We start from the raw sequence: 21,414 nt of genomic DNA, 5'->3' as shown, positions 1-21,414 counted from the left end.
CTATCTATCTCAGGTGGCCCTAAAACTTATGGTAATTTTCCTATTTCTTTTTTTTTTTTTAAAGATTTATTTATGTATACAGTGCTCTGCCTTCATGTGTACCTGCCCACCAGAAGAGAGCACCAGATCTCATTACAGATGCTTGAGAGCCACCATGTAGTTGCTGGGAATTGAACTCAGGACCTCTGGAAGAGCAGACAGTGCTCTTAACCTCTGAGCTATCTCTCCAGCCCGCCATTTTCCTATTTCTGATTTCTGTTTCTGTTTCTGGAGTACATACCAGCATGCCGGGCTCTTGCTGGGAGTGTTTTGATCTCTGGGTCTGTTTCCTGGCTCCATCTGCTGGATGACCCATTACCGCAGCTCTGGGAATTTGTCTCCTTCACCTAAGCTCTCCAAAGCTCTCCAGTGTGTTGGTGTGTGGGCGTCCCTGTGGTCTCCCAAGCTCCTTTCTGTTTCTGTGCTCGTCAGCAGCTACATCTGTGTTTTAAGGATCATTCTCAGAGTCCCAGATCACTAAACCCTTCAATTCCAAGGGTCCTGGGGAACGCAGTCAAAGGTGGTGTTCCCATGCAGGCTGGGCCCTCAGGACTGAAGTGGCAGTGCTGCTTGGGCTCAGCGACAGGGCTGTGTGGACTGGTCGCCAAGACCTACAGAAGACTGTCTGGCACACTTCCTACACAGTGGGCTTCTACAATGAGCTCTTCAGTTACCCAAGTCACATTTTACAAATGGAGAGCAAAGTCATCTGCCCCAAGTAACATGGCCTGTATCTGTCCAGATTTGAGGTCAGATCTACCGTCTTGGAATGTTTGGATGGCTATGTTAGCTTGTCCACCATAGCATGAGTGAGCACCCCCTAAACAGGACAAAGGCTGGGGAGGCAGATTTCATCTTATCCATGCACCCATGACACAGGAGCCCCTCCACAAGTCCCCGTGTAAGGCAGCAGCCTGCCCTGTACTGGTGCCCAAGGCCTCTGTGAAAAAGAATGGAAAATAACATGACGAGAACAAACCATGTCTGATTATGTAATACCATTCTGAAAACATGTACAAAGCCAGCAGTGGTGGCTCCCTCTGAAGCAGGGGTCTGGGGGTGAGCCTCAGTACACTCTGCTGTACTTGTGTTGGCTTTATCTTGGGTTCTTGAATGTATACACTTCTAAGGACCCAAAGTGGCCCATCTCAGGACTGCCTGGCTAGCCTTGGAAGGAACAGAGCCAAGCATAACGAGTTGTCCGACTCTGTCCCAAAGATATTACACATTTCTTCTCTGAAGGTCAGGGTTGTTTCCCAGCCCCAGCCCCAGGAAGCAGGATCACAGAGGGGTCTCTGGCAGTTACTAAGATCCCTGGACCTCAGATTTTGGATCTGCAATCAGATGGTGAGAACACCCACCTCAGGGCCTTGTTACAAACACCGAGAGGACAGCTTCCAGGAGCAGAGTGCCTGACCAACACGCGGGAAGCATCTTTTATTACTCTCCCACATGTTTGAGTCCTGCTGGCCTCAGTGGAATGCTGCCTCACATTGTTAACTTAGAAGCCCAGTCTGGTGAGGAGCACACGCAGCCTTCAAGAAACTGGACTGAGAGTGCCCCCTAGTGGGCGCATCGAAGATTGTCTTTATACATACCAAAATTCAGCTTGTTCTTTCTTCTGTTACCCCTAAATACTAAATATTTCAGTGTGTGCTTACTATGCAGCCCAGCTGGCCTCAAACTCATGGCGATCTTCTTGCTTTAGCTCCCAGGTGCAGGTGTGACAGATATGAGTCACCACCTCCAACTTCAGCATGTACTCTTAACGGCACCCAACTCCTAAATACCAGTAAAATAGCCCGAATCAGAGAGCTTACCTTTTCAGAGAACACTCTCCTAGACTGCATAGTCCAGACTGACAAATTGTCCTTCATAGCTGACTATTTAACGACCCAGGTTCATTCCTGGGGTTGTCAGTGGCACTTGAGTGCCCTGGTCAGTATCCTTCAGTCCCTAGCCATTGCTCCGTCTTGCCATTGTTGGGAGTTTCAGATAGTTTACACAGCAAAATGTCTTGGTAAGAACACATCTCTCGTTTCCTCTTAGATGGTGATTTCACAGGTGGAAAGCCAAGTCTTCCGGGCTTCTCATCAGGGGCCACACGACGTCAGCCTTTTCAGTGTTGCTGATTACAACTCTAATGCCTCTGTGAGAGAGGGGCCAACACCAAGGAGAGCTGCCTTGCTAGGTCAGGCTCTTAGCCTAAGGGGGTCTTCTTGGCAAGTGTTCAGGACCAACGTCAAAGTCCTCCACCAGCACCATGGGCCTGCTCAGAACTCTTCCTGGAAGGAGCCTGAGGCTGGGTGGGGGGGCAGCACTGGCCCCCCCCATGTACCATCCCAACCAAGTCAAGCTATCTTGAGCCCCTTTTTTGCTTCTTTAAGAATTTTGATTCTGCAAGGGATGTCTCTACAGAGGCTACAGTCCTCTTAGAAAACTTTCCTCTTCCTCCTCCAGAAGCTCCCATGCAGTTGGTTTGGTGGGGGACATATTTATATTCCCAGTGAAACAGACTCATACCTCTCTTGTTACACAACAAAAACTGACCAAGGCTTGGAGTCTGAGGGTGTGTGTGTGTGTGTGTGTGTGTGTGTGTGTGTGTGTGTGTGTGTGTGTGTGTGTGTGTGTGTAGACCAGGCACAATATCAGATGGTGTTCTTCAGCAGCTAGCCACCCTCTCGTTGGAGGAAGGGGGAGTCCCTCATTAGCCTGATGGCCAAGAAGGCTAGAATGCTGGTCAGCAAGCTCCCAGGGATCCACCTGTCTGCTCCATCACTGGACTTGCAAACATATGCCACCAGGACCAGATTTCTTTTTAGGATCAAACACAGGACCCAGGGCTTGACTGTCTCATCATATGGTTCTTCTATCAAGGACTGTTCCTGGCACTTTGCTCTTATGAAACATGCTACCTGTGCTGTTAGCTTCTTGTCAACTTGACACAAGCTAGAGTCATCTGAGGAGAGGGAACCTCTTTTTTTTTTTTTTTTTTTTTTTTTAAAGAGACTGAACTTTTAAAGACTCTGGGAGTTTTAAATGTTAGAAAGTTTGATACTGTGACATTCACATGACACCTTAGGAACAAGAAAGGAACAGTTAGTTTAACAGTGATGTATTTGTGTGCTGAGTTTTCAAGGGGTCAGTTGTGCTAGTTAGTTCTCTTGTCAACTTGACACAAGTTAAGAGTCATCTGAGAAAAAGGAGCCTTGACTGAGGAAATGTCCCAGTCAGACTGGCCTGTAGGCAAGCCCGTGGGACACTCTCTTGGCCTAGCCTGCTGTAGGTGCTGCCACTGGGCCAGTAGTTCCCGGGGGATAAGTAGACTGAGCAAGCCAGGAAACAACACCCCTCCATCATCTCTGCCTTATTCCTGCTTCAAGCTCCTGCCTGCTTCTCTCAGTGGTGAACTGTAAGGTGTCTGCTGACATAAACCACTTCCTCCCAGGTTGCTTTTGGTCGTGGTGTTTACTGAAGCAAAAGAAACCAACCTAAAAAAACCACCCTAAGGCTTTTCCAAGGAAGTGTGTCCTCTAGAAGCTTGGGGCAGTTTAACTGGTTCGAGGGTCTAAGGGACTTTCTTTCACTGAGCTGTTGGCACTGTGCAACTCTTGAGAACTGCAAACAGCTGGGCTAGGTTCTCCTATTTCAAGGAACCCTAGAATTCCAGAAAGACATGAGGATAGGTAGATAGACAGACAGACCGACTGACGGACGGATACATACATACATACATACATACATACATACATACATACATACATACACACACACACACACATACAGATGATAGTAGCTAGAAGAGGCATACTACATACATACAATACATACATATAATAAATACATACATGCGAACAATAGTGGATGGATGGATGGATGGATGGATGGATGGATGGATGGACGGACGGACGGGGATGAGCAAAGCTGCTCAGCATCACCCTCCAAGTACAGCACACCTGCCTGTAGCTGACCTCCTACTCTGGCGACTCAGGAAGCCTCGGCATCTTCCCAGGCACGGGTGTGCCATCTGCACCATACCTTCTGTGTCTGCCCCTGGTCACACCACCTCCAGCTGCTCTGCTCAGTGATGTCTCATGATCTGCTACACCTGCTGCTAACCAACCCGAGAGGCTTCTACAGGTGTGCTCTGCTCACCTGGAGCCTGGGCTCCCTTCTCCTCCCAGATGTGAAGGAATACCTGTCCTCCTTTTATCAAGGTGAGGAGGGGAAATTTCTTCACTTGGGAGCTTGATTAAATGTTCCCCAAGCTTTCCAAACATCAGTGAGCTTTCTTAAATCCACATTGCTCAATCTCCCTCCCAAGCTCCGGGTGAGTGGATTTGGACAGGGCACCTGGAATATCCATTTCCCAAGAGGATTCTGGAATTGGACCCAGACACCTGCCTTGCAAACATTAAGGACAGACTCTCTGTCTGTTGGGAAACACTCTGGTTCTCCCTGGGATAATCTCAAGGCAGGTCCTTAGTGAACTGGCAGGGGTCGGGGGCTAAGTTTCCTGGAGGAGCCTTTGGACCCCTCTGCCTGAGCCTGGGTCCCTAGAAGCAGTGCCTTCAATGCACAGAAGAGGTTCAAAGTGTCTTGACCATGCCTGCTGGAGGTCAAGCTCTAAAACCAGGGCCTAGGGATCGGCATTCCAGGCACATTCTCTAGGTGAGGCCAGTAAGTCTAACTCCTTTCACATCCTAAAAGACCAGGGAACTACAGATCTAAAGGTAAAAGGGGTGTGTCTTCTGGGGATGGTGGCCACACCCAATCACTCTGACAACCCTGTGCCCAAAGGGTCTTGTCACCTACAGCACTTCCAAAGGCATCAATGTAGAGCCCAGGAGAAACTGTCTGTCTCGACCAAGGCAGGATGTCAATTGGGCAAATTTGGGCCACAACACAAACCTCCCTATCTCCACTTCCCCTCGCAGCCAAAGGTCAGACACAAACAGAACCAATATGTACAAACAGAATCCCATTTTATTAGCAGTTAGTTCAAGATTGTACATTAATGGAGGAAAGTTCCCACGTTTAACACAACCCAAAACGGCTGGTTCAAGAGCCCTCTTCAGGTGAGCTGGGTAGCATGCCCTCTGCAGCCCCTCCCCACCCCAGCAGGGAGGGAAACCTCTGCCTGCTTCCCACACGTGCCCCCCACCCACTCGGTTGGCCCTCTTCTCTCCCCAGGAAATAACATGAATTTCATGCACAAATTACAAAAAGAGCCCTCTCGCCCGTAAGAAAAGCTAGCTCAGTCATAGAAAACCCTTTTCTCTAGCAGCCTCCTCCAGGCCAGGGAGAGAAGAGGGAAAGGTGAACTTCTTAGGTGAAAACACTGCAGGAGTCTCCCCTGGCCTTCACACTGGCCCTCAGCAGAGTCCACACATACAGGCATTGCTCAGCCTGCTCAGAGCCCACAGCCAGACTGCATGGAAGGCCTGGGGGGAGGAGGGGGGGCAGGGGGAGGCAGACTTCACAGAGCACAGTTGCTTCTTGCATGGACATGTGAAAACCACTGCTATAGCCTCCATCTCCTAATGCCTTGGAAGGAGGACTGTCACATGGCCACCCACTGTACCCAGGGCTCTTCCCACACCACGGCCTAAAGGAGGCATTCCTCCATCCAGGCCCTTCCCATCACAGCTTGAGATCTTTATCCCTGCTCCAGTGCACACTGACCATCTAGTAAGTGAAGACCCCAGACCCACAGAAGAGGAGCAGGGAAACCGACACAAAGACAGAGAAGGACAGAGATGGACAAAGATGGAGGCTGTGTCTGGCATAGGGCAGCCCAGCTCCAAGCTGTATACACTCAGTGCCCAGACTGGCCTCCCTGGGGCAGCCCAGCTCCAAGCTGTATACACTCGGTGCCCAGACTGGCCTCCCTGGGGCAGCCCAGCAGGCCCTCCCACTCCACAGTGCCCTTGGCCCCTACCCAATGTGATGCTGCCTCTTCAGGGAGCCCCTTCCCCTCCTCCAAGCTGGTTTGGCCCTCCTTGCAGGTGGTAGTGGAAGGAGCCACACCTTAGGTGGGGGGGGGGGGGGGAGCTACATCAGCACAGAAAGCAAAACTGCCCTTGAAAGCACGTGGGCTAAAGATCCGGAATGTGGGGCTTCTCTATGACGACACACCCTCTGGCCCTGAAAATAATACAATTTGGGGGATAGGAACGGTGGCACACACCTTTAATCCCAGAATCTGGGAGGCAGAGGCAGGTGAATCTCTGAGTTCAAAGCCAGCCTGGTTCGCATAGCAATTTCTAGGACAGCCAGAGTTACGTGGTAAGACCAGGTCTCAAAAAACAAACAAGATGCCATTTTGGACTGGGCCTTCTAAGTGCACACATTTAGTCTCAGCTCTTGAGAATCAAGTGGATCTCTATGAGTTCCAGGGCTAGCCTCGTCTACATAGCAAATTTTAGGCTAGCCAGGGCTATGTAACGAGACCTTGTCTCAAAAAACAAACAAAAAGCAAAACTTCTTCTTTTTCTTTTAAATCAGATGGACAGAGGAAAACTTTTTAGTATTCGAAGAAATTTTTAAATAAAATACAATGTTCTTGCCTTGACTGGATCCAATACTAAAACCAGGTGTGCTGAGGGGGAGGGGACAAGGTGGGCGCAGACTAGACAGCAGCTATCAGTGGGAGCAGACTACCGTCTTGGCTGTGGCACTGGCTGGTCTGGCAGAAGGCCCTACCTCTTAGGGCAACACTGCGGATAAACCGTCCCACGGTATCTGCAACTTACTTTTAAAACATACGTACATGGAGAGAGAGAGAAAGAGAGAAGAGAACTCGGCAAATAAACTCTGGGTGGAGGGTGGCCAGCAGTCACAGCCCAGCGGCGAGCCAGGCTGAGCTTGCCCTTCCCACTGACACACCTGTGGGGCTCTAGGTGGAACCGGATAGCAGTTTCCCTCCTCTGGAAATGAGCAGACTCGGAAGCACCCACTGCTCACACATCAGGTTTGAGAAGGTCCGTTTGAACCCTGTGCTCATCCTCCATGTTCTTTGAGGCCTGCCCCCTAGGTCCCCCCCTGGGACCTCGAATGACTGAGGCAGCAGCAGGGGATCTGCACCCGTAAGGCAAAGGCTGTCGGCAGAGACTGCAAAAGAGACAGGGAGTGGGCCTGAAGAACTGAAGTGCTTTCCCTCAAACTTGTTGTTTGTGTTTTTCCTAATGCTTCCAGTCAATCAGTGGACATTCCGGTGGAGCGATCCTAAGACCTATCTGCTTCACAAGGCCCAGTATCTGCAAGGCGTGGCAGCTCTGGGTCCAGAAGTGAGAGCGGCACGGCAGCAACAACCCCCAGGCTTGGAACAGATGGCAGGGGCAGTCTCCAGGGTCTCAAACCTGCCTGTTTCCGCCTGAGGCAGAGACTGATGGAGCTGCATGCTATTGGGGGGGGGGGCACTCCAACCACCCTAACTCAGCTCTCACAAGGTTTCACACCACATACGGGAGCCATCCTCACTGACCGGTGGGAAGTGAGGCTGAGGGCGTGCACTCTGACCCAACTCTGAGTCTGGCTCCAGCTCACTGCTAGGGCATTTGAGCACACCCCATATTCTGTGTAATGACCAGGGCTCACAAGCTCCAAGGCCCCAATGAGAAACATGATGCGACATGGCTCTCTCTCTCTCTGCACACCAAGACAATGCACGCAGATCCCCTGAGCATCCGACACTCTCCCCCACAATGGAGAGCTCCAGGAGAGACTAGCTCAGAATGGAGACCGCCCTGACTGCCAGGGAGGATGAACTCCAGAAGCAAGAGAACAGAGAAGAAAGAGTGAGGACAGGCCTTGGAAGGGAGGGGCTTAAAGGCACCTGGCTGGGAAAGAGTGGTTTGTCCCCATGTCCTGGAATGACCACAGCTGTGTGACTGAGGGAAAGACAGGAACCTGGAACACACTAGAGTCCCGGGGGGTGGGCTCAGAGGCAGTGTGGTCCTGGAAGAGCCGTGGGCTCAGAATCAGGGGCCTGAATTTAGCTCTCGGCACTGATTCCAGCAGCTCTGCGACACTGACCCAAGGCCAACTCCCATTCCTGGACCCACTTTGTGCCCATATTGGGACCCTTCCAAGCCTAGGACGACAGAAATGTCCTGGATGATTGGCAGACACTGAAATGGCAGTTGTGGTGGGGGGGGGGGGGGGGTGTGGGGCGGATAGGGAAAGGACACCCAACCTCAGTCACTTCACATTGTTAAAAGGGGGAAAGGAACAGAACCCAAACAGAAGACAGCCAGAGGCCCTGTGTCTGCAGGGACTGGAGACAATTCTGTGGGTCCCTGTGGGCATCCCACTCCCAGTCAGCCCCCAACCTAGCACCATGTGACGGGGGGATGGGGGGGAGGGGGGGGGAAACGCCAGCTCTCGGCCCAGGTCTCCCACCGCAGGCCAGCTTTTCCCCCGTGACTCAAATACCCCAGTCTTTGTAAAGCCAGACTTCTTGGGGAGAGCTGGCCTTCCTTTTCATCTTCCCATCTCTGTTCCCTCTGTAGGAGAGGGAAGAAGGGCCCTTCACGCGATCTCCCTGAGGCCTGGGCTCTTACAGACACGCTCCCCTTCCCTCCACCTCATTCTCTAGCATTAAGATACGACATCCTTTGAGGCCAGGGCTTGCCACCATTGTGTACGACTGAATTGAAAACAAACCCAACCAAAAAAAAATATATAATATATATATACACATTATATATATATATATATAAAACACAGTGCGACCCCAGCACCCAGGGTATAAACTCTGGCACCAAGAAAAAAAAACACATAATATTAAAATACTTTAGCTTCTTAGTATTTGGGAGGTTAAGGGGGTCTCTGGGGACCCTCGGCCACAGGTTGCTGGGCAGAGCAGTGGACAGCACTGCCTGCTGCCTCTGTTGTGTCCACTGGGCCGAGCGGTGGCTGTGAAACGAGATATGTACATGGGAGCAAGGACACTGGCAGACTCCTGACTCGCTTCAGCCTTTACCACAGGAAACACCACGTGTCACATCCAGGTGAACAGGACAGGGCCAAGGCCCACGTCTCTGGGCCCAGTGGCATGGCAGTGGCCCAGGGCCTACAGGAGACCATGAGTGCTAGGTGGATACGATAGGGAGCAGAGTCTTTCCCGCAAAGGGGAGATGAGCTGTGATAGTGATAACCCAAATACAGAGGCCATATGTCCTCTCAAGATGGCCGCCCTCACATCCAATCCAATGAGTGCATCTGGGTGCCTAGCGAAAGCCCGGCAGAGCCTGGCTCAAAACCCTCAGGGACATGCCTGGTCTTCCTACCTAGTCGGGCAAAAGGCCCAGCTGCGCTCTTCTCCCTTACTGTCTGGAGGACAGGGAAATACGGCAGCTAATACTGAGGGGACACCCTGCTGTGACAGGGTGTGATGTGACAAAGGAAAGGGCAGGAGTGGTAGAACACAGTGAGGGATAGGAGGGAGTCTCCAGGACTCCTCCTACCAGGAAATGACCTTCTACCAACAGGAAGTGGTCTCCCCCAGGCAGGGAGGCTGCAAACGAACGGAATGGACCTCCGGTACCAGAGAGGTCCCACGGGCCACACATCCAGCAGTGGATGCTGAGGCGTTTGCAGACCTGCCTGGGCTTCCGGCCCCGATGGGCCTTAGCAGAGTATTGCTCGTTGCTTTTGGCTGGCCGGGCCCAGCACCCTTCTCGGCAGGTCAGTCTGGCTCAGTGTGAGGCAGGACATCCCTGCTAACACAAGCGTTCTGTCTGGCTGTGGTGGCCGAGGCTACCTGGTGTTCTGGAGGTCCTCCCGCAGCCAGGTGGGCAGTGTCTGGCCCATCTTATACAGCAGCTTAGAGAGCTCAATGTTGTGGTCCCGGTAGTAATCCTTCAGGAAGGCTCGGGACTGCAGTGGGAAGAAAGCGCAGGTCAGGGGTGGCATGCCAACACATGACCCCCTCTATAACACCATACTCTGCTTTATCCCAATTCTCTCCTAGAAAGAAGCTTCCAGAGAAAATGTTCATGTAGAAGGAGCTCCAAAACGCAATACCCAAGGTCAAAACCCGTGAGTAAGAAAGCATTCATCAAAACTCCAGGCAAGTCCAGGACAGCCAAGGCTAACACAGAGAGACCCTGTCTCGAAAAACAAAAACAAAACAAACAAAAACTCCCAGGCAAAAAGGAAGAACACAAAACAAGATGCAATCTGTAACCTTATCTCAATGTGCTTTCTTGCGATGTTCTCCACTACAGGGGTGGCCTATCTCTGCCTTCCACAGGTTTGAATCCTGGGGCATGGTCCCCAACTGCCCCTCTAAGCCTATAACACAGCCCTTACTCAAAATGCCCAGTGCACGTGTGAGCACTCCTGCCTTGCACTGCTTCCGAGTGTGTGAAGGCCACGCACAGCACCTGCATTACTGCTTCCGAGTGTGTGAAGGCCACGCACAGCGCCTGCATTACTGCTTCTGAGTGTGTGAAGGCCACGCACAGCGCCTGCATTACTCACGGAACACACAGTGCCGCCCTTACTAGAAGCAGTGCTGACTGCCAGGGCCCAACCCCTGTTTCCTTCTCCAGAGAATGGCTACTGTGCAAGAGGCCCCAAGGCCACTGCCATACTCAAGGCCTCCCCCAAGAGGGACCCCTCCTACTCAGCCCACCAGTATAGGACTACAGTCTCCACTTACATCCAAGTCCATCTCCGGGTATTTCCGTCCCTTGCTTTTGCCCAGACACTTGGTTTTTCCTCCTTCAAGCAGTTGGCACCAAAATCCTTTCTTTGGGTCAAACCTGAAGAGGTTGGAAGCCTGAGAGTGAGTGGCCCAGCCTTGCTCCTCAAGCAAGGAGTGGGGAGTCTCCTTTACTCACACTGTGTGAATACGATGGCTGACACTTGCCATCTGTAGCTCAAGTGTTGCCTTGGCACACTACCTCTCTCCCAGAGCCCCACCTCCACGTTCTAAGTCACTCTGGTCCAAACTGAGCAGCCCCAGCTCCTCCTATAATCCCTGTGGACTCTTTCCAGCCCCACATAATCCTGGGAGACATCTAAGCAGTCTCTAATTTGATATAAAGTGGGGGTTAGTTTTTGCTTTGTGTTGAACCCAAGCCTCCTTTAACCCCCAAATTTTAAGATGGTAGCAGCCACACATAGAGCCCAGAGTACCACAAATCCATCTTTTTTTTTTTTAAGATTTATTTGTTATTAAGTATACAGTGCTCTGCCTGCATGTATGCCTGTAGGCCAGAAGAGGGCACCAGATCTCATTATAGATGGTTGTGAGCCACCATGTGGTTGCTGGGATTGAACTCACGACCTTTGGAAGAGTAGACAGTGCTCTTAACCTCTGAGCCATCTCTCCAGCCCCCATGCCAGCCATCTTAGGAAGCAGGGGTTATCCTCCTATCCCCACCTCCAGAATGGCAAGTGCAGGCTCCAAAACCCAGAGGACTTGTCAAAGGTCACAGAACTCAGTGATGAAGAGAACAAAACCTATTTGTCCTATTTGGTCCTAACCAAGTATCAGTGACAAAGCAGCCTACACTCGGGGGTGCTGTAGTTTCCTTCTGTTCTGTCTCCAAGATCCCTGACAGTGAGGAGGGAACACTCCTAGGAAAGCAGCTAATGAAGGGAATTTTATTCTCTTGGGACCCCCCTCCTGGGATTGAATATACTGCCTGTGTGTGACACAGAACTGGAAGGCAGCCTCCCCAGACCCAGGCCCAGGCAGCCCAGCCTGACACTTACTGTGGGAGCTACTTCAGCAAAAGAGCCCAAACTGCACTAAAGAGAATGCTTGGAGGATGGCTGAGCAGAAGAGGTTCGCCACTCCCTTCTAAGGCCAAAGCTTTACTGACATGACCTAAGCAATCCTAACACTTACTTTTCTGCTAGAGTCACCATCAGGGAAGAGTTGCGTGTTTTCTTACTAACTTGAATCAACCCTAGGTCTGTCTCTCCCAGCCACTCAAGCCTTTGTTTTCTTGACCAGGATTCTGGGCTAGGGAAACTGCCTCATGCGAAGGCCAAAGCAACACTTACGCCAAGGTTTTGTGGTAGTCAACAGTGCTGGTCACCCCGAGGAACTTCTGCACTGTGTCCATCACTTTGGCAGGTTCTGTACGCAGCAGTTTGCCATCCAAGACCAGGATCTGGAGAAGAGGAAAGAGAAAAGAGCTGTCTGGATTGGCTTTCATACCAGTGGCAAACTGCCCGTGCCCACGGCAGCAAGAAAAGCCTGGCTGCAGACACAGGGCCCTGAGCATCCAAAGTCCACCACCTACTCCTCAGCCCCTACTCAACTCCTTGCTCGCTGCCAGCTCCCCGTCTTACTCTCTCCCAGAATTTAAGCTATCAGCAAAGCCGTCCCTGCTCCTCACACCCCTGCAGTGCCCCTACTGCAGCCTTCTGCAGAGCCTGCAGCCCACACTGTTCTGCACCAGGCTTCAAGGCTTCTCTAGAAGGCATCCTGTGACCCAACCCTGCTAACCCTCCATTCAGGCATCCCCTCCACCACTACACCCTGGCCCCTCCTCCTTTCTAGCCCCCCACCAACCCTCCCCCTCCCCTAGCTTTCCAGGTCCCTTTAAACTAAAGCCACTTCTTTCTCTAAAGAGACAAGGCAGGTAACTACCTGGTTGGCATGAAAGGCGCTGAGCCAGCGTTCAATATGCGTTGCATACCAGCCAGGGACCAAGCAACGGTTCTGGAGAGCACGCAGCTTTGAGGAGGCATCAGGGCCAGCTGTGATCACCTCATGGAAGGTGTACTTTAGGGCCACCGGGTCATCGTGGGCTCGCTGGTGCTGCAGGCAAGGGAAGAAGATGAGGGCATCTCACAGGTGGGGCAAGAGCAAGTGGGTGGCCTAGGCTGATGTCCTGGTTCTGCCTCTCATTGCTTGACCCTCAGGGAGTCATGAAACCCCGAGCCCCCAGCCCACATCTTTGAGCAGTAGGAGATGTACTATACCAGCTTCCCAAACCCTCTTCGTTGACACAGTCTCTGAGACTCTTGCCACTTCAGGGACTGGCTAACCAGCAAGTAGCAACATCAGTGTTGGCAGCTGACACTCAACATCAGTTCCGCCTGCCACCATCACCAGGCCAGGAGCACCACAGAGGAAGACTATTCTCACCCACCACACACACCAGGCGATGGTGCTTGTTCAGTGTGGCTTGAGCAAATATACAGAGCCCACCCACTACGGGAGACGCAGCCCAGCCCACTCACCTGGTACCAGGAGTAAGCCCGGTCAGCTGGATTGATGAGGATGGTGAGGATCTTGGCCTTGGGCAACAGGGCAGCTGCCCGCCGTGGTGCCACTTCTGAATCAAAGTAGTTGGCACTTTTCTCAAAGTAGAAGTCAGAGGTGGTGTTGGAGGGGATAGGGAAGAACTCCATGTACCTGCAGGAAGCCCAGAGGCAGGGCTCAAGGCCAAATCTCATAAGCCAGAGGCCCCAGGAACACAGTGTGACAGGGTGAGCGTTGACAGAGGTAGAATTCCCTCAAAACTCAAGCAAGGTGCACTGCCCCGGCGAGCAAGGGCTTGCCTCTGATGGGGATTTCGGGAGGGACTGCCACTTGGCAGTCTCCTATTCCAAATTCATTTCTTCTCAGTGGGCCCTAGGGAGTCAAAAATCTGGAGATTGTTAAGGGTGCGATGTGGGTTATGGGACCTGGAGAGGGGACCTGTTGACCCTGACTTCTCTGTCTTGGGACAAGCTAGGCTGAGTGACTCCCACCCAGGAAGGACACCTCCAGGAAGAGGGATGCCCTCTGCCAATTCCAGATGGGATTGTATTTTCCAGTCACCTTCTGCCACTCTTACCCCTCTCTGTAGACTGCCATGGATGAGCACAGCTTTCCACCTGATGCCCTCCTCCAACCCAAACAGAAAAGACCCTCTAGGAGACACCAAAAAGGAAACACAGTGCACCCAACTAAGAAGCGCATATTTCTTCAGTGGTCCCAAGGACCTTTAATGGAACCCCCTAAGGACATATCAGACCTTAACACCCTACCCCAGACCTACCTATAAAACCAAGGTCATAGGAATGGGACCAACTTTCTTTGTAATACCTGACCCCAAGAAAAGCTCAGAAAACAGAAGACTCATTTCCTAAGCTTGGAGTATCCGGCAACAGTACCCAGCCCCTTAACCTTCCAGGCAGAGGTATCCCCATGGGTTGCCTGCTATCCACATGGAAGCATGCGCCTGTGCACTCTGTAGTCAGACAGAATAGGGGTGTACTGCCACAAGGACAGCTCACCCACATTTCCTTCTAAAATCCTAAACATGCTGGCTGGCAGAGATGCATCTGGCCACAAGGGGCTCTAGGTAAGAGGATACACTTGTTAAAAATATAGACTGAAGGATGGATAAACATGGACATATGATATATGGCAAATGAAAGAAAACACTGTGGAAAAAAAATAGCAGAAGGCAAACAGAGAGACCTATAATCTCTGTACCCAGGGAACTCATTAATCAATAATGCATAATGGCAGAACATGTGCATACAAGGCTTAGAAAGGCAAGGACAAGGACACACAAATAGGAAAACAAATGGGCAACACCAGCCCATGCTAATCCCTGATACGATGCCTGCTTGGGAAAGCTCTGGTAGGAAGTGGGTGGGATTCTACTGCCTCCCCCAACACACCCAGAGACTCCTAGAAACCCACAAGAACTCCTCTCCTATAGGTGGCCACATGGAAATAGGCAGTCAGAACACCTGGATTTTTACCCTGCTGTCACCATGGCAGTCAGGGAGGGGTGGACCTCGATCTAGCTAGCTCTGACCCTGGCCAAAGGGCTTCCTCATCCAGTGTCCTGTTTGCCACAACAAACACCATTGCACCATGACTCAAAGGTCACTGTGCCTTGTCCCTGTTTACAGAAATTTCAGCTGCGTGTGAGCAAGCCCCAGCTGCTTCCTGCTGTGGTCACATTGGCCACTCAAGCTGGCTCCATGATGGCCTTTCCTGGCCTGCTGGAGACAGTAGTCCACTTACCAGTCAATGCCTTTGTGATAGTTGTGGCCGTTAAAAAACTGGATCTCCTCAAAGGTCTCGGAGCTGGGGTAGTTGCTGCTGAGGTCTGGGTGCATGCCCAGGAACAGGTAGAGGGCCGTGGTGCCTATGGGGGGAGGGCGGCGGAGTAGCTGAGACCTCAGCCCAGCCTCGCAACAACAAGAGTACATTCTGGGCCTGTCTTCCCTATTCACTGAGAGGGCCTAGGAAAATCTCCTCCCTTCCGGAGTCTTAGTTACCTCATGAGAATAATAAAGGGTGCACTAACCGCAGATAGACGGTGAGGTCTACAAACGGGTATGTCCTATAGTCCTTCTGACACCGTTAATCTCTCATAGCCTTCTCCATCACTAAACAAGGGGTTTTCTTCAGTCTTTCTCACCACTGCACTCCAAGCCCAGTTAACTGCTGGCTCCTCAAGCTCAAAACTAGGTGCTTCCTGCGGGTCTACCTCTGGGCCTCTGTACACACGGGAACCTGAACAGCCCAGGGCCGAGGAAGCACCGCCCATCAGGTCCGCTCACAGGACACTCCTCTGCTGCCCTTTATTGCTGTTTTGTTTGCTCGCTTTTGCTTTTTGACAGGGTCCTGTTTCACTCAGGCTACTTGAGCCTCCGGGCTCTTCCTGCCTCAGCTTTCCAATGCTGGCCAACATAAAACTCTCCAGAAGCCAGGAAGCCTAGGTCCACTATCCCTTCCTGCTGGTGCCTCCCTGTCACGTTCCCTTCCTCCTCTCTGAGAGACCTTCTGCTCACGCTCTGGGTGGCTCTGTGTAACCAGCACATGCAGAGAGACTGTGAATCTGACGATGTGGATAAGCTTCAGGGTCACAGAGGTCAGGTCTCAAGACTTGGAACCATCGCTGCTCAACTATGCTACATAAAGTCTCTTAACTTCTCTGAACCTCTGTTCTTGTCCAGGAAGGGGAGTACCTAGCTGTCCTTACAGAGCTGAGTGCTTCTTTCTGACAGACATGACTAATTGATCATAGTCCTCTTTGCACTGACCCACTTTTTCCTGGCACCGCTCAAATTTGCAGAGAAGGTGAACTAGGCAGCCTTCCTGGCTTATCTCAGAGATTCCAAAGAGGGCATCCAGGGTGTTCTCTAAGGCTCTGGCTCAAAAGAAATGCCACATCCCCCTTTGCTTTCCACCCCCAGAATGACAGGCAATTCATATTTGTCCCCACGTTGCTCCCATTTCTGCTAAGAGGAGACAGAATATCTAAGTAAGATGGTCCCCAGAATTCTGTGGCTGAGATAACGGGCAGCGGGGGAAGCTGGGTCAAGGGTCAAGAGACCTGCCTGTTTTCTGGGGGCCAATGATGAGAAGCTTTGGAAAACGGTCACATGTCTTCTCCTTAGACCAGATATCTTTGTGGCGTTTGTCCTCACAGGGATCCTAAAACAGCAATGGAAAGGAAGTGAGGGAGGCCTAAGGCCCATGAGTGAACTCCCTCCATATGTGGATTTATGTTTTTATTTGTTTGGTTTTAAAAACAAACAAACAAACAAACAGGGTCTCATTATATAACCATGGCTGGCCTGGAAGTCACTACATAAACCAGGCTGGACTCAAACTCACAGAGACCCACCTGACTCTGCCTCCCAAGTGCTGGGATTAGAGGCCTGCATGTTCATACCCAGAAGTTACATAGCTCTTACCCACCCTGTGCTCTTGACACAGCCTCACCTCCAGACACCACTCTGTGACAGACAGGAACCATTCTGGTTAATAGTATAACTCCATCAAGCCTGGCAAATGGCCAGCTATGTGCTCATCACTAACAGGAACTCGCAAGCACTTGTTGACTTTAGCTGCACGAGCTATGCCTGTACCCAGGGTTCAGCAAACTTTCCCTGGGGAGCGGGACAAACATCTTGGGAAATGTTTAGTAAACATGGCAGGCTTACAGTACTCTCTGGGCTCTGCTGTGCTGACACAAAAGTGGCACCCAAGCGTGACTGGGTGCCAACAAAGAGAAGTTGCACCCACAGTTCTTTAAGGCTCTTTGCCACGGCTGTGTATGAGTGTGCAAGCCCACAGAGGTTTAAGAGTACAGGTGGGGGCATATAGAGTATGGAATGCATTGCACCTACGTGTGCCCACACTGCTGAGGAAGTACGAAACATAACGGCAGAGCCTTGAGCCCAAGCCTGCAGCACATACCTGACAACAGAAGGCATGATGTGGTAGCAAGGCGCCTTGCTGTTCTGCCTACCTGCCAAAGCGGGTCCTTCTCCTCAGAGAAGACCTGGAAGTACTTCTGGGCCAGCTGCACAGGGGGCAGTGTCTGCAACCTCAGGTTGGTCCAAGAGTGCAGGAAGCGCACCAGGTGCTTGAAGGTGTACAGCCCTAGGCGGTCGTTTCCATAGTTGGATAAGTGCGTCATAAAGATGCTGATCTGTTCCAGGGAAGGGAGAGGGAGGTAGGGCTGGGTCAGCTTCCAAGCCACCCTTACCCCCACCTGCTACTGCCAACTGATACCCAGGACAAGGTACACTGGGACTATCAACAAACTGTGACCTTGGGCTAGGTTCAGCCAAGGAAAGCCCAGGTCTAACTAATAACATTTACAGGCCTAGGGTAGGAAAAGGCCTTGGAGCAGGAGCTATTTGTGTTGTTTCATAAATCAAGACAGGGGTGTACACAGACTCTGGGGCAAATGCAATTCACAAGGCTAAGGATAACACACACACACACACACACACACACACACACACACACACACACACACACACACAGAGCTTATTTCATATTGTTAGAGTAAGGACAGTTGGTGCCACCTTGTGAATCAGAGAAGAGACTCCCAAAAGGTGAAATATCTGTGGTGTGAGTGTATATGTGTGTGTACATGTATACACACACACAAAGAATAGACAGGGAACATGAATAAAAAGTGCTAACATTTATGTATAGAAGTGTACAATTACAAAAGAGTTACACCAATGCTTTTGCCTGCGTCGCACACCAGAGGAGGCCAGTGCCAGAACCGCACAGCGGACCTCCGGTTTCCATGCCCCCATGCCAGCCTGGCCACTCTTCCCTAGCTGGGAAGCTTCTTAGGTGACAGACAGGCTGTCAACACCCCTCCTCACAGTAACCTTGGGCTGTAGAGCACTCACAGGATTGAGGAGCACGGTGAGGAAGAGCTCGCCACCGTTGATGATCTTGTCCAGCTCACTGGAACCTCCAGGGTACTCATTGTAGAAGATGGTATGTGTGAAGAGGCCACAGGTCTGCCGAGGAAGGACCTGGGGGCGGGAAGAGAGGGGCCATGCTATCTCCATGGTCAAGAAAAGAAGGCTGCTTCCTCAGGAAAAGGGCTGGGGCCTCCTTGGAAGATGCTCTCCTATGAGGTCACACAGCTGCACTCCCAGGAGTCCTTCTTCCCAAAGCTGCAATGTTCCCCAGGAACCACTGGCCTTGCCTTACACTTCGCTGCTATTCTCTACACAAAATAAACAGGCCCCAAAGGAGCAGCGGAGTTTCTAGATACTTGGACCATTTGTGGTGAGGGTCTTTGATCCTCTAACACAGCACTGCAGGCAACATCAGAACTTAGCTGCTCGTACTAGTAGTCATGAACCGATGTAACTCCATATTGCCTGTCTTTCTTCTGGAAACCAGGCTCTAAGAACAGGAAATGAGCATGTCTCATCACTAACTACCCCATGGCCAGAGTTAGCATGAATGCCAGGGCCAGCCTGGGCTTCAAGACCCCGTCTTAAAATAAACAAAATTTCAAAAGGAGGTGGAGGCAGCAAGAAGTCTCAGCAGGTGAGGGCGCTGGCCACCGAGCCCCTGAGGATGGTCTCTGTTCAATCCCCATGGTGGAGAGAAGTGACTCCTACAAGCTGGCCTCTGCCCTACACACACACACACACACACACACACACACACACACGAATAGAATAAAAAATAAATAAATGTTTTTTTAAAAAGTTACAAAAACAAAGAAAAAGAGTCCCAGGTACTAGAGAGGCAGGTAAATAAGTAAGCAGGTATATGGGAGGGTAGGTAGATGGATGGACGGAAAAATATGAACCTCGCCTTCCCATATCACCTCAGCTGACAACAATGCATCCTTCTAGTGCATCAAGTCACAAAGGCAAATCACCCTTGACCTTTTCTCATAGACACTACATGCAACTCAACTCTACCTTGCACTGTGACCAAGGCTCCCACCACTTCTCGCGTGGAGACCTCCTGTTGACTCCTTGCTGGTCTGCCTGCTTCCACTTTTGCACCTACACACTCTGCCCCACACGACAGACAGAATGATCAATACAGATCATGTTCCCTTCAAAATATTTCCGTCTCTGCTTAAGGCTCAAGCCCACCACTGGACAGCCTTCAGCCTGGCCCATCGCCTCTCTGATATCCACTACCATCTGCCCCCACTTGGTCCTCAGACACACCCAGCCCCAGGGCCTTTGCACCTGCTGTTTTCTCAGCTTCGAATGCTTTCCCTCTTGGACACAGCTGCATTGCTTAACCAGGAAGATTATTACTAACTGCATCCCTTCCCTACTTGGCTCTCTCGGGGAAACTCATCATCTTTCAACTGTATGCTTACACATTTGGGACCACCTTGCCTGTCTCTACCTACAGAATTGTCAGGTTCACAAGGCCAGGGACTTGTCTGGGTTTTTCACTTGTGTGTCTCCTAGCCCCTAGAGAAGGGACAGACAGGAGCAGAGATTCAAGGGGAGTGTTCAAACATGCAAATGATAGAGCCCTGTATCATAGCCTCATCAAACCTCCTTCCGAAAGTACTCTCCACAGGCTGGAAGGATGGCTCGGTGGTAAAGAGCATTTACTGCTCTTCCAGAGGACTTGCACTTGATCCCCAGCACCGGATCAGGTACCACACAACCACCTGTAACTCCAGAACTGGTGAATCTGATACCTCTGCAGGTACCTGCACTCCTGCACACATGCGCGCACGCACACACACACACACACACACACACACACACACACACACACACACACAAGCTACAGGCTGGCACTCGGAGAAGCCTTCAAGGCAGAACAGCAGCAGAAACTGGCCCCAAACCCCAAACCCAGCAATCGCAGCCATGCCTCCTAGCATCATGCGCAGCCCCATGACGACAATGCCCACTGTGCCCCTCCTAGCCACTTGCCATGATGCCATTGTGGATGAAGCCACGGCGGTAGCGGGCGGGCTTCAGATGGGGGTACTCCTCTGTGCTGGTCACACGGATGCTCCACACCTGCTTCCAGGCCTCGTACAGCTGCACATGCACAGGGTACACACCAGAGTGGTGGGGCGCCACTGCATACCCCATGTCTGTGGGAATGCCGTGCTCCTGGGGAGAGGATGACCCAGGCAGAATGAGAATGAGAGTCTTTCCCTTTTTTGAACACAAGGAAAAAAATGAAAGGCTAACATGACAGGGCACATGGTCTTAGCCCATTGGTACACATGGGAAAACTGAGGTGGGGGTGTGGAAAGGGGGTGGCTGGCAGAAATGAGTCTAGAACTTGGGTCTCCTGACTCTTACTGGTTATGATGCCTAGCACTAAGCTCAGAAGACTCACACTCCTGCTGTCTCCTGCCTCTGCTTGGCCAGTGTGTCCAAGCTGGTCTTCTGATCTCTCTTAAGTACCTCTGCCAGCTCTCCAGAGGTTCCACCGTGATCTCCAGGTGATCTCCTGGGCCTCAGTTTCTTTTATTTGGGTTTTAGGGTTTTGTTGTTGCTTTGTTTTGAGACAGTGGCTCATGTAGACCAGGCTAGTCACAACTGATCCTCCTGCCTCTACCTCCCAAATGCTGGGATTCCAGGCCATGTACCCCCAGGCCCCAAGACCTTCAGCTTCTGGTCTACAGAATGGGACTGGCCTCTTGAGGTGTCCGGGAGATCATGTCTATCAAGGCAGCTCACCCCAGGCTCTGGCACAGAAACAGACCTATCAAACTTTACCGCATAGCACTGCAGGGCCAGTGACGCCCAGCCCAGGCCCTGGTCCCCTCCCCCCGGTTCTGTCCCACGGGGAATCTTACTCACGACAGCGAACTTCTTGTTCAGGGCCATCTGCTCAGCCAGCACAGACTGGTTGTGGAAGAGGTGGGGCTGCATGTGGCTCCACATGTGGGGGAACCACCAGAACTCTTTCACGTAGGACAGCAGCAGATCGTCCCCAGCATCCTCAGCATCTGTACCTATGATGGCGACACAGAGCGCTGAGCACAACCGCCTGGCCACACAGCCTCCAACCTGCCCCTGACTGCAATGGACTATTCAATCCCAGGCTACCTAGGAGCTGTGTGGGAGAGTCAACTAAGCTTTGGCACAGGGAGACCTGTCTAGTCTAGACTGCCCTCCCCTCAG

The 21,414-nt window shown here is 51.6% G+C and overlaps 1 protein-coding gene across 7 annotated transcripts in view; it reads right to left on the bottom strand.

The window, feature by feature from the left end:
- Window positions 1-5,007: 5,007 nt before the first annotated feature.
- The window catches only part of NDST1 (N-deacetylase and N-sulfotransferase 1), a 61,310-nt gene continuing 44,903 nt past the window's right edge, over window positions 5,008-21,414 (bottom strand). For 6 of the 7 annotated variants that reach the window (XM_084778223.1, XM_084778224.1, XM_084778228.1 and 3 more), the window contains exons 5-15: window positions 21,091-21,245; window positions 20,206-20,391; window positions 18,181-18,309; window positions 17,277-17,459; window positions 16,360-16,456; window positions 15,038-15,161; window positions 13,252-13,426; window positions 12,656-12,826; window positions 12,064-12,173; window positions 10,709-10,811; window positions 5,008-9,921 (exon numbers count right to left, since the gene is read on the bottom strand). In XM_084778223.1, coding sequence (XP_084634349.1) covers window positions 9,802-9,921; window positions 10,709-10,811; window positions 12,064-12,173; window positions 12,656-12,826; window positions 13,252-13,426; window positions 15,038-15,161; window positions 16,360-16,456; window positions 17,277-17,459; window positions 18,181-18,309; window positions 20,206-20,391; window positions 21,091-21,245 — 1,553 coding nt within the window. In that variant the 3' untranslated portion in view covers window positions 5,008-9,801. The remainder of the gene's footprint in view (window positions 9,922-10,708; window positions 10,812-12,063; window positions 12,174-12,655; window positions 12,827-13,251; window positions 13,427-15,037; window positions 15,162-16,359; window positions 16,457-17,276; window positions 17,460-18,180; window positions 18,310-20,205; window positions 20,392-21,090; window positions 21,246-21,414) is intronic. The other variant, XR_014778460.1, reaches the window with a different exon arrangement.

This window comes from Acomys minous, assembly GCF_964271855.1.
Source record: "Acomys minous genome assembly, chromosome: 4".
NCBI classification, from domain to species: Eukaryota; Metazoa; Chordata; class Mammalia; order Rodentia; family Muridae; genus Acomys; species Acomys minous.
Note: the sequence above shows the minus strand (reverse complement) of the source record. Positions and strands in the feature narration are given on the sequence as shown.